Raw genomic sequence first — 12,128 nt, 5'->3', positions numbered from 1 at the left:
GAGTTAAGGGGATTATTTTAGTAAAATTATGTCTAACAGAAGTAGAAGTAACATCTATTAAGCTACATTTCAAGTTCTTTGAGGAAACCTAACAGTTGTTTCTCAGTTGACTGTTTTTTATGACTCCTTCTGCTGAACTTTATACTTTGCATATGATAAATATAAGTAACTATAGTTTCAATATAGGCTAATAATATAGGCTAAAGTATTGTTTAGTAGGCTTTACATTTTATTTAGCTTACTACTTTGTTTCAATATACATTTTAATGCCTTGATTTTGGGGTGAGGGTGGTAAGTGGGAAAGGCAATATACCAAATTTAAACGTAATAATTGTTTTAAAAACTCTTAATTCTTTTAAACCATAACATTATGTATATTTTGCGCAGCTTATTTCTGCAGTTACTTAGATCTTTCCTTGTTTCAACAAATTTGTCCTCTTCCTCCATTGATTTATTAATAGGAGGAGATCCTTTGGGCCAGTTTGCTATTGAAAATATACAGAATGAATGGAAGGTCTATGTGAAGAAACCTCTAGACAGGGAAAAAAGGGACAATTATCTTCTGACTATCACAGCAACTGATGGGACCTTCTCATCAAAAGCCATAGTTGAAGTGAAAGTTCTTGATGCAAATGACAACAGTCCAATTTGTGAAAAGGTAGGCTCTTCTGTCTTTATGTATTATGAATTTGAATTTCTTTCCTAACCCTTTCAGTAGGACTGTCATGTGATGCTAGGTATAATTCGGACACATTTCACATTTTAAACCTCTTATTGTTGAGGCAGAGGAGTGTTCAGTGGGTCAAGAGTTGGATTAGCTCTGGAACTATTTTGGGGAATGCTAAGTAGTTTAAAAATCTCATTCAAACATACTGTAAATGTTGGACAGGGTTCCAGTTGTGTTTAACTCTTAAAATGTTGCGTGAAGTTTTCATTCCCTTTATTGGGGGATGAGATTATTTGGAGGAAACACCCGATTAGTAGATCATATACAAAGCTCCTTTTTGCTTTAACAAGCTGGTTTTGGGGGCACTTGCCCTTCTACACGCCAGAGAAACTAAGAGGTTAATGAATGTGCTTCTGTAGCTGTGGATCCCACTTAACATGAGAACAAATACCCGAAAGAGGAGCTCTTCCCATCCAAGGCTGCAAGGTGAGCACTGAAGCAGCTGTGCCCTGCAGCCAGTGGGTGAGGAGCAGTGCAGCCTTTGGGAGGTAGTGGTTAGATAAGCAGAGGAACTGGGACTTGATCCTACAGATAATAGGGACTCGATCCTAGAGATAATAGAGACTCAGAATCCTTTTGTATTTGAAAGGTGGAGATGACAGGAACAAAATGTTCCTTACAGAAGAGGAGTTTGGTGGTGTCGTGTGCATAAGAGCTAGCATGAGTGAGAGCAGGGGGTAGTAGGGCAGGCAGCGGCGGCAAAAGGAGTAGGGACAGAAGACAGAGCAGAGGACAAGCTGATCCCTTGGTGCTGCCTACATGTGACAGAATGGCACACGTGTCAGATCAGGATCGCCTCTGCTATTTCCTCCAGGAGTGAGGGAGAAAGACCAAAGATACAAGCCTGGGGTGGAGTTGGTTTGAGAGGAGGCATGTTGTGTTCCTCTCAGACTCCTTAATTATAAGGTAATGGGACATTCCAGGTTTTGTAGACTTGTAGAGACGGCAGGGATGCAGGTGGAGATTAGGGACAGATCCATAAACTGGCAGTTTGCATGGATCCCTGACAGTGGAGTCTGCGTGAGAGGCTAATAACAAAAAAGGGACAAAGAGTACATAGGGGTATTTCCTTTCCTCCATGAGGGGTGGGGGTAGTTTTAGGAGGCGGGACAGCAAGTACAGGTGTGGCTGCTAAGCGGATGATGGAGATGTGAAACAGAACTTGGAGGCTCAAGATGGGCTTTGGAGGCAGTGGGCTCGGGATCCTGATGTAGATGGAAGCCTGACTTCGGGGAGGGTGTGTGTTCATAAGTATATAGCTTTGGCCCGTGAAGGAAGAGGAGATTCCAAGGAAAGAAGGGTGGAAGATGAGGGGAGGGCTGGGGAGAGTGAGGCACTAAATGGCCTTAAAAAAGGGGGGGAGGATGGGGGCAGAGTCGCAGCTGTGGAGGGGACAGAGCCGTGCTCCGGGGATACAGCACAATCAGGAGGGAAGGGGGAGCTCCAGAGGGATGAGGTGTTCACTCCAACCCACATGGAGACTTTTTTGGCAGTAGTATTTCGTGTGGGTGGGTGGTGGTGGGGAGAGGGAGGAGGATGCTGGCTGTGTGTGTCTTAGAGAAAATAAATGTGTGTGTGTGTGTTTAACACTTGGCATATTACTTGGATATAATGCCTTGTCATCTTTGGGAATAATAAAAGTAGAACATTAGATCATTTGAAATCATCGGTATTGCAAAATATCCCGTTTCATGAGCCATAAAATGTAGTTTACCTCAAATTTGAGCTCGTGTTAAAAAGTCAACAAAATCTTAACCTGTTTGTCTTATGTTTTGGTTTATGGCATGAATTTCTAATTAGTTGGAACTGGAAATAGCCATTTATCATGTTTGAGCTCGTGTTAAAAAGTCAACAAAATCTTAACCTGTTTGTCTTATGTTTTGGTTTATGGCATGAATTTCTAATTAGTTGGAACTGGAAATAGCCATTTATCATGTTTGAGTTCGGTCAGATGGGGAGGGAAGGGTAGCAGAAGAGCCCTGGTCCCAGCATCACTTGCCCCCACCCCGGGGGGCCTTGGGGATTCTTTGATTTCTCCCGTGACCTGAAGATCTCTCAACTGCAATTATCTGGTCATGTGTTAGGAAAGATCGCAAATAATAAATTTCCTGTATCGAAATGAAGTAGACATGATGTAACAGGCATTTACTCTCCTAATTTTTGGTTAACTATGGAATACTACTTACAAGAATTTAAGGTAAACATGAAACCAACTCAGATACTCAAGTATTCAGAATTCTGTAGTTAAATGTCAAGTTAGACTGTTCCAGGGATACAGAGGAGTTGTTACTGTTTCATGACTCCTTTTTGTTTTAAATGTGTTTAAGAAAAACTGTTTTCTTATAAAATCATATTTCTTATTAAATCTATTTCATTTCTTATATTTTTGTTTTAAATGTGTTTAACATAAGAGAAACAGCTCCGTGGATTTTGAATTTTGTCATTTCCCATGTTTTCTGTGACAGAAGTTAAATGATTTTTTTTTTCCTCTTATTCCCTTGGCAGTCATTTTAACCCTTAATGTCTTATGTTTACAATATTGCTTAAAATCTTTGTAGACTTTATACTCAGACACGATTCCAGAAGATGCCTTTCCTGGGAAGCTGATCATGCAGGTGTCCGCTACAGATGCAGACATCCGCTCCAACGCAGAAATTACTTACACATTGTTTGGTCCAGGTGCAGAAAAATTCAAACTAAATCCAGACACAGGTAAAAATGGGACTTGGGGCAAAATTAACTGTTTCAACAAAGTCATCTCATATATGTGGGTGGTTTTAGGTCACGTGTGAAATTTGAAATTACATTTTGTTCCTGTAAAATTTACTCTGATATTACAAAATTGCCATCTTTTAGAAATCACAGCAGCTTTGTGTGTAAAATGTGGGGTGAGACAAAAAAAAAAATTAACAGTATCACCCACTTGAACCAAGGATTTAAAATTTAGATTAATATCTTCTTTTTTAAAAAGTAATTCAGAAATTTAAGAATATCTCAAACTTTCTGCTTCATCCATTTTGTATATAGTTTGTTTTCTTGAATTCATGGGCATGCATTAATAATTTAGCATACTCTAAAATGATTAATGGTATTCTATTAATGGTATTCTATTTGTATTTAAATCTTTAAGATTGCTTTCCCTCTTATAATTTGGTGTCTTATTAAAGTTGGGAGTCCAAGTAACAGTTTTTTCGCAGCTCCACCCCCAGAACTAATTGTGAACATATGAGGCTATGAGTCAATTTAAAAATGTTTTAAATTTGGCAAGTTAGGTAGCGCTTTTTGGGAGAGTGTGTGTGTTTCTTTGACATTATATATAACCTGAGAGGTCCTAGCCTCAAAGTCTTTATGATGTTGAAGAGTCAGCACCCAGCAGGGTCTGGAAACCTGGATCTCTCTGGGTTCCTGCAGCTGTTGACTCCTGTCACTGATAAAACGGTGCCTTCAAAACTCTGTCACTGTAAGAGGAAAGGAGAAGACACAGGAGGTGCATTTGCAGTTCACATCTTAAATTTCAGGTAAATTCATTTATTTTTGGTTTGTTCTTAGGTGAACTGAAAACATTAGCCCCTCTTGATCGTGAGGAGCAAGAAGTGTATAACCTTCTTGTCAAGGCCACAGATGGAGGGGGCAGATTCTGTGAAGCAAATATCGTGCTCACGGTAGAAGACGTGAACGATAATGCCCCTGAATTCTCCGCCGACCCATACACCATCACCGTGTTCGAGAACACAGAGCCCGGGACGCCGCTGACCAGAGTGCAGGCCACAGATGCTGACGCAGGGTGTCTAGGTGATGCTCTTGCCTTTAAGCCATGCTCTAAGATCATAGGGACATCTGGGCCAAAACACATCCCAAGTTCAGTCTCTTTAGCTCATCTTATGTTAGGCATATCGAATAACTTGTATTATTCAATTCCTCAGCATTAAAAGCAGAATGAACTCTTTAGAATCATGAATTCATTAAAAAAGTCTACATTTTTAATGAATATCTGAAGTTTCAAAATTGTGCCCGATGTACTTAACAATTGTAAGACATCTGTGGTATCCCTAAAATTATGGTTAGTGACTCTATTAACTGATCTTCATATCCATTTGAATTAATTAAGTGAAGTGTTATTTTGTGAATCAACGATTTAGTGATGTAGAAATTTTAATGTGGAAATAGAACAGAAGTGATGTTACATTATTAGAGTTTTACAGACCTTTCGCAATTTTTATGGAGAGTATAATGCTCTAGGATACATGTTTCTAACATTTCTGTAGCAGAGAATAAAAATAATTTCTTAAGTCCTACTAGTACTGAAGAATTAGAGCACTAACAAAAATGTTACTTCTCAGATCTTTGACACTGATGCTAAATAATAGACTTTATTGTAAAAGAGCTGCTGGGTATTATAGCAGACATTCCTGTAGAACACAGTCTTAAAAAGCCAGATAATGATGAAGTTATATTTAAATTAGTCAATTGTTAATGGAAACGTTTGCTTTTTAAAGATCATAGTCCTAAGAATGTCTAGGAACATGTGTTAGCATTTTCCCTTTTAAAACACACTATGTGTTTTTTTTTTTTTTAATTGTTTAAATTCCTTGAAATCAAACAATCTGATGTGATGTCTGTCATGTGTTACCAGGACTGAATCGGAAGATCTCCTACTCACTGATTAACTCTGCTGATGGGCAGTTCTCCATTAATGAACTATCTGGAATCATTCAATTAGAAAAGCCCTTGGATAGAGAACTGCAGGCAGTGTACACCCTTACTTTGAAAGCTGTAGATCAAGGTCTCCCAAGGAGGTTGACAGCAACTGGCACTCTTGTTGTGTCAGTTTTGGATATCAACGACAACCCACCCGTGTTTGAATACCGTGAATATGGTGCCACCGTGTCTGAGGACATTCTCATCGGAACAGAAGTTCTTCAAGTGTACGCAGCCAGTCGGGATATTGAAGCAAATGCAGAAATCACCTACTCAATAATAAGTGGAAATGAACATGGAAAATTCAGCATAGATTCTAAAACAGGTAACCTACCCTGTAAATGAGAGGAAGCCCTTTATTCTGCTCCAAAGGCTGGATGGCTCAGCACTCTATGTGATACAAAGCGGCAGATCATAAATCAGCAGTTAGATACCCTAAAAAGATAAAACTCAGGTTTTCTTTGTGTTGATGGTTTAAGTGGGATTCAAAGTGGTTTAGAACTTTTAAGTGGAAAATTGAAGTATCGCACACAAGTAATTCAGTCAAGATGTCAGATGTAGTAAATTAGTAAAGATAAAGAGTAGAAGATTGTAGAGGATCTTGTGTAGTGGCCCCTTGTTCTCTCCCATATTGAAGCCATGTGAAGGTAGCTTCTTAAGCCAAACCGTAGTTTCGACCTCTTTGATCTTAGTTGCTATAGGAGGCATCTGATAACTCATTAAAATTGACGTCTTCATTATGCTCGTTAGATAGAATAGCCGAAGTACTTTTAACCACACTGAATGACTATTGACAAGGTCAAGAGTCCTAGGAGCTATTGACTCCTGCTGCGTAAACACTTTCACTGTCTTGTTGACCTGTGGTCTAAAAGAGCTAGAAGTCTTCAAACGTTGTAAAAAGTCACTTCATTCAAACCGTATTTGTGTGTGACCATTCCAGATGAAGAGTAGGTGTGTGATGATACTACTTTAAAATGTACTTTTAATGCATAAATAATCAAAGAATTATTATTTTTTAGGGCTCCTTTGTAGGATGAGCTATAAGGAAGGATGCTTAGGAAATTATTAAATCAAAAAAGGATTCTGACCAAAAAAAAAAAAAGAAAAGGATTGTTTTTCGTGTTTTTTTTAATTTATTTTTTGTTTTATTTTTTTAATTTTTATTTATTTATGATAGTCACACAGAGAGAGAGAGAGGCAGAGACATAGGCAGAGGGAGAAGCAGGCTCCCTATAGGGAGCCTGTTGCAGGATTCGATCCCAGGACCTGGGGTCATGACCTGAGTCGAAGGCAGATGCTCAACCACTGAGACACCCAGGCGTCCCAGGGATTCTGTTTTTAATGACAAGATGTAAGTAGTTACTCTGGAGATAGAAAAAAAGAGATGTACATTTCTATAAAAGGAAAACAGAAAAGGAAAAGAAAGGCCAAAGAATAGAATTCTTATGTTTTCCTTTTTAGGTTAATAGAGTGACATCTGTAGTAAACTGTGGTTTAAAAGGGAGAAGAAATAAAATCATTTTTATGGTGGGATGTGAGATGTAGCGTTGACTGGGAGAGCCATTTAAATATCACAGAGACATGAATAAGACCCAGGGATTCGCAACTTCCTGATTTGTAATTGCTGAATTAAGAAGTTAGAAAACATACATAGAGGATAAGTAAACTTCTGAAGCAGAAATGGTTTGTTTAGCAGTGTGTTTCCAGCACAGTGGGAGGAAGTGGTGGCATTTGAAAGTCCCGGACATCATTTGGCTTTTCTCTTACAGGGGCCATATTTATCATTGAGACTCTGGATTATGAAAGCTCTCATGAATATTACCTGACTGTAGAAGCCACTGACGGAGGTACGCCTTCCCTGAGTGATGTGGCAACTGTGAACATCAACGTCACCGATATCAATGACAACTCCCCCGTGTTCAGCCAAGACACCTACACGGCAGTGATCAGCGAGGATGCCCTTCTCGAGCAGTCGGTCATCACGGTGTGTATTTTCTCCCCTGCCATGTTCTTCTTTTGGGACTTTGCAAGAAATTTCAGGAGGATCGATCCAGTTTTTGTTGTGGCCTTACTAGAAAATAATTGGCAGTTGTGAAATGTCATCTGTTCTCCCAGTCGATGAGTGACTCTGTGGTAAATGATTGCCTTGTAATAGCTAGCTGTTGATAGCAGAGATTGGCTTAGACGCCAGTCCCTTCCTTAGCTGTCTCCTGAGGAGCAGTGTGATGTTTCCTAGGTCATGGCTGATGATACTGATGGGCCCTCCAACAGCCGCATCCGCTATTCAATCATAGATGGCAACCAGGGAAGTCCATTTACGATTGACCCTGCCAAGGGAGAAGTGAAAGTGACCAAGCTTCTAGACCGGGAAATGGTACGTGCAAAAGTGTGGCTTAAATTGTTTACTGATTACCAAACCAGGATAGAGATGTTCCTTGCGTGCCCCCCTCTGTGACACGATGGGAAGTAGGAGAAGGGTAGGAACCAGCCTTGTTCGGGCCCTGACAAACAAGGCACAGTTGGAAAGCATTTCCAGTATGAAAATCTCAGGAATGTCAGACGTGTTTCAGACTGGTAGGAGTTTGGAGTAAAAGTTTATATTAGGGAGAAACTTGTGTTGGCTCCAGTGTTGGGGGAGCTTCATGGAGTCAGTTGCTGGGTTTTCAGTAATGTCAGAGACTCAGAAAACTGTAGTCGCTGAGAGAAGGCGAGTCCCTGTGAGGAACTGCGTGGAGAAAGGAGGACACGCTGTACATTTAGGTGATCCCTTTAGGCTCCACTGGAGTAGAGGAGTCCTACCAAGAAAGGGGGGCTGGGGGCAGATCAGAGGCTCGGACTGGACGCTGCAGGCAGCGGGGCGGTACCGAGTATTTGCGGGCCTGGCTGTCACCGTCCGAGGGTGGGTCCCCATGCGAGGAGGGCAGACCTGCGCCAGGCCCAGACTGGGGGCTGCAGGGGCCTGGCCTGAAGGGAGGAGGCCGTAGTGCCCGTGGGCTGTGGCTGGGCACCCCCGATCCAGGGGGCCGGCCGCGTGAGGCTGGGAGCTGGCCCTGGGAGAGGCCCGGCCTCTGCTCTTCCGTGGGGCGGTTGGTGGCAGACAGTGGCACGTGTAAGGAAAAGCTTTCAGCCAGTATTTGGAGATTTTACTCCAGAAACCTAAAAGCTGGAACTACAGATAATGGCACAGGCCTCTGGAGAGGATTCTGGAGGCAGTGGGGCAGTGAGGTAAATGTGAGCAACTGAGGGAAGCCGGGCTGCACCTCCACACCTCTGCCCACGCACAGGGAGCTGCCTGGAGAGGTCCCAAGTCTGGAAGTGAATTGAAAGGACATTGGTGATGATAGAGTGTCGTTCCAGAACAGTTACAGGTAAAGCTAAGACCAGAGGAATTGGGGAGACGGTGATGAGCTCAAGTCTCAGTTCCTTCATTCCTGTTGTGACCTGTTACTTTTGAGCAGGGACTTTGCAGGAGGCTTAGGGAGCCACCGCTGTTAGGCTAGCAGTTGCTGCACTGCTGGCCGAAGAGCACGTAGTGTTGGTGACTGACGTGTTTGTCCGTGCCTTCAGCGCGCGGACGTCTAGCGCGATGGTGTGTCGTGCATCCCAGGCATTGCCCTTGCCTGTTGGAGCGTCTTGCAGGGCTTACTCTGCAGAACATACTCTGGGATTGAGCCGGCTTTCTGGCTTCTTCCAACTCTCCTGCTGGAGGAGGGAGCTTAACAGGGGAAGCTTAACTACCCTAGGACAGAATGCGCCTCACTCGATGCCACGGCCTTTGTATAGGGGGTCACGAAGAACCGTCCCGAGGGGTTTAGACAGTTGGCTACTTTGAGTGATGGGGGAGGCTGATCCGGAGTGTCTGGTGTTGAAGATGAGTAAGCCCTCGGGGGTGGAAAGCATCTTCCCTCAGCTTTTGGCTCACAGTCCTCTTTGGGTCTTAGAGAAACTTGCCAACCCTGTTACTGCAAAAGCAACAGCCTTTGAGCTCTGCCAACACTTTTCTCATTATATTATCTCTTTTATAACTTCCGTTAATCGGTTTTAAAGTTAGAAAGCTTTAATGGAATGAGTATGTTTCAAGAGGCATCAGGGAATCTAACCACCATCGCTAACTTTTCCTGTTGAGCGAATACGTCCCATTCTGTAGGTACTTGCGGTGTGCTTGTTGGTAGGTTGGGGAGTTGCCCACGTGCGAGGTAGAGCAAGTGAGGACAGGTACTCAGATCTGCCCTTCCGGGCCTGTTCTTGGGCCTTGTGAGGTGGACATGTGTTCTCTCTGTCTTGTGTCCGAAAAGATTTCAGGTTACACACTCACAGTTCAGGCGTCTGATAACGGCAGTCCGCCCAGGGTCAACACAACCACCGTGAACATCGACGTGTCGGACGTCAACGACAATGCTCCCGTCTTCTCCAAGGGAAACTACAGTGTGATTATCCAGGTAATCTTGGGGTGCTGACGGTGTTCCTCCAACACATCCCTTTTGAAACGAGTTCTTCTGTTGGCCTCAGTTCATTTGAAATACTTATCTTTTCCAAAGATTACTTTTTAGGAAAATGAGAAGAGTAAATAAAATTAGTCCATCAATACTAAGAGTTGAGCATTTTCAAGATAACAGCCAAGCTTTTCTCTTTTTGTGCTTTGGTTTTTAAGATTCTCACTAGCTTGATCCTTAATCTTATTTCCTGCTGTCCTGTATTTGAGAGGCATCAGAGTATCTAATTCACCTCCTCCCTCGTCTCCCCTGCTCCTACTCCATCTTTCTTGCGCTTCTGCTCCGCATGCATCCTTTCTTATATGTTGCTTCCCCTCTGGTCTCCGAACCCCTACCTTTCCCTCCACCCCTTTCTCTTCTCCATTTCCCTTCACCTCTTTCTCTTTGCCGCCACCAACACCACCACCATCACCAGCAGCTCCTCTTCTCTCTCTTCCTGCTAAATGGAACAGCAACTAGGCCTTGTTTTCAGTATACTTCATGTTCTAGAATACTTGCCTGTGTCTGCTACCATATAGCATTAGTTTTGTTGAAGATCGTGGGTTTTTTGTTTTGTTTTTTTTGACCCTCCAGGAAAATAAGCCTGTGGGCTTCAGTGTACTGCAGCTGATCGTGACTGACAAGGACTCCTCCCATAATGGCCCACCTTTCTTTTTCACCATTGTGAGTGGGAATGACGATGGAGCATTTGAAGTTAACCAGCAGGGGGTCCTCCTGACATCAGGGATCATAAAGAGGAAAATGAAAGATCGTTACCTACTGCATGTTAAGGTACGGAAGTCCTTGTGATGTTATTGCGGATTCCTGGAGGAGCATCCTTTGGCCGCTGTCTTCTTGTATATGAATAGCTTACTTTCATGAGAAAACCAAATGAATAGAACTGTCTTGTTTGTTTGTTTGCCATACCTTTTTTATCCCAGGGCACTCTGAGGGGTCTGATTTATTCATTGGGTTACTTGATCATACACATTGGTGGAGCTGACCTTCCTTATGAATTAGCAAAAGGGCCACGAGGAAGTATTTATCCTTTTCCTTGCTAGGAAATAAGAAATGGAGAAATAAGTACTAATTGGTCATTTTTTAAAGTGTGAATAATGTAAATATATTTTTATTAAGAAGTTGTAAACAGGGATGCCCGGTGGCTCAGTGGTTGAGTGTCCACCTTCGGCTCCAGTCGTGATCCCAGGCTCCTGGGATCGAGTCCCATATTATTGGGCTCCCCACAGGGAGCCTGTTTCTCCCTCTACCTGTGTCTCTGCCTCTCTATGTCTCTCATGAACAAAGAAACAAAATAAAATAAATCTTTTAAAAATAAGGAAGTTGTAAACAATGACATAGACAAAGCTTGTTTTGTTTCATTTCCTCCTAGGTGGCGGATAATGGAAAGCCTCAGTTGTCATCTCTGACCTATATTGACATTAAGGTCATTGAGGAGAGCATCTACCCACCCGCAATCTTACCACTAGAAATTTTCATTACTGCTTTTGGAGAGGAATACTCAGGGGGTGTCATTGGGAAGATTCATGCAACAGACCAAGACGTGTATGACACTTTAAGCTACAGTCTCGATCCCCAGATGGACAAGCTCTTCTCTGTTTCCAGCACAGGGGGCAAGCTGATAGCACACAAAAAACTAGATATAGGGCAGTACCTTCTCAACGTCAGCGTCACCGATGGGAAGTTTACAACGGTGGCGGACATCACAGTGCACATCCGACAGATAACACAGGAGATGCTGAACCACACCATTGCCATCCGCTTTGCCAATCTCACTCCGGAGGAGTTTGTTGGCGACTACTGGCGCAACTTCCAGCGAGCCTTACGGAACATCTTGGGTGCAAGGAGGAACGACATTCAGATTGTTAGTTTGCAGCCCTCTGAACCTCATCCACATCTGGATGTCTTACTCTTTGTAGAGAAATCAGGTGGTGCCCACGTTTCAACAAAGCAGCTCCTGCACAAGATTAATTCTTCCGTGACCGACATTGAGGAAATCATTGGTGTTAGGATCTTGGATGTATTCCAGAAGCTGTGTGCAGGACTGGATTGCCCATGGAAATTCTGTGACGAGAAGGTAACCGTGGATGAAAACGTTATGTCCACGCATAGCACGGCCAGACTGAGTTTCGTGACTCCGCGCCACCACAGAACAGCTGTGTGTCTCTGCACAGGTAACACACCTGAGTATCCGATAGTAGGTGGCACAGATC

The 12,128-nt window shown here is 42.9% G+C and overlaps 1 protein-coding gene across 5 annotated transcripts in view; it reads left to right on the top strand.

Moving 5' to 3' along the window:
- FAT1 (FAT atypical cadherin 1) overlaps nucleotides 1-12,128 on the top strand; it is a 127,204-nt gene that overhangs the window by 99,747 nt on the left and 15,329 nt on the right. For all 5 annotated transcript variants that reach the window (XR_013352704.1, XM_077848810.1, XM_077848807.1 and 2 more), the window contains exons 11-19: nucleotides 462-658; nucleotides 3,286-3,439; nucleotides 4,277-4,519; nucleotides 5,361-5,750; nucleotides 7,195-7,409; nucleotides 7,662-7,799; nucleotides 9,721-9,864; nucleotides 10,492-10,689; nucleotides 11,288-12,089. Coding sequence is in view for 4 of the 5 variants with exons in the window: in XM_077848810.1 (XP_077704936.1) it covers nucleotides 462-658; nucleotides 3,286-3,439; nucleotides 4,277-4,519; nucleotides 5,361-5,750; nucleotides 7,195-7,409; nucleotides 7,662-7,799; nucleotides 9,721-9,864; nucleotides 10,492-10,689; nucleotides 11,288-12,089 (2,481 nt within the window). In the remaining variant the exon portion in view is untranslated. The remainder of the gene's footprint in view (nucleotides 1-461; nucleotides 659-3,285; nucleotides 3,440-4,276; nucleotides 4,520-5,360; nucleotides 5,751-7,194; nucleotides 7,410-7,661; nucleotides 7,800-9,720; nucleotides 9,865-10,491; nucleotides 10,690-11,287; nucleotides 12,090-12,128) is intronic.

Source organism: Canis aureus, chromosome 15 (genome assembly GCF_053574225.1).
Source record: "Canis aureus isolate CA01 chromosome 15, VMU_Caureus_v.1.0, whole genome shotgun sequence".
In the NCBI taxonomy this organism is placed as follows: domain Eukaryota; kingdom Metazoa; phylum Chordata; class Mammalia; order Carnivora; family Canidae; genus Canis; species Canis aureus.
Note: the sequence above shows the minus strand (reverse complement) of the source record. Positions and strands in the feature narration are given on the sequence as shown.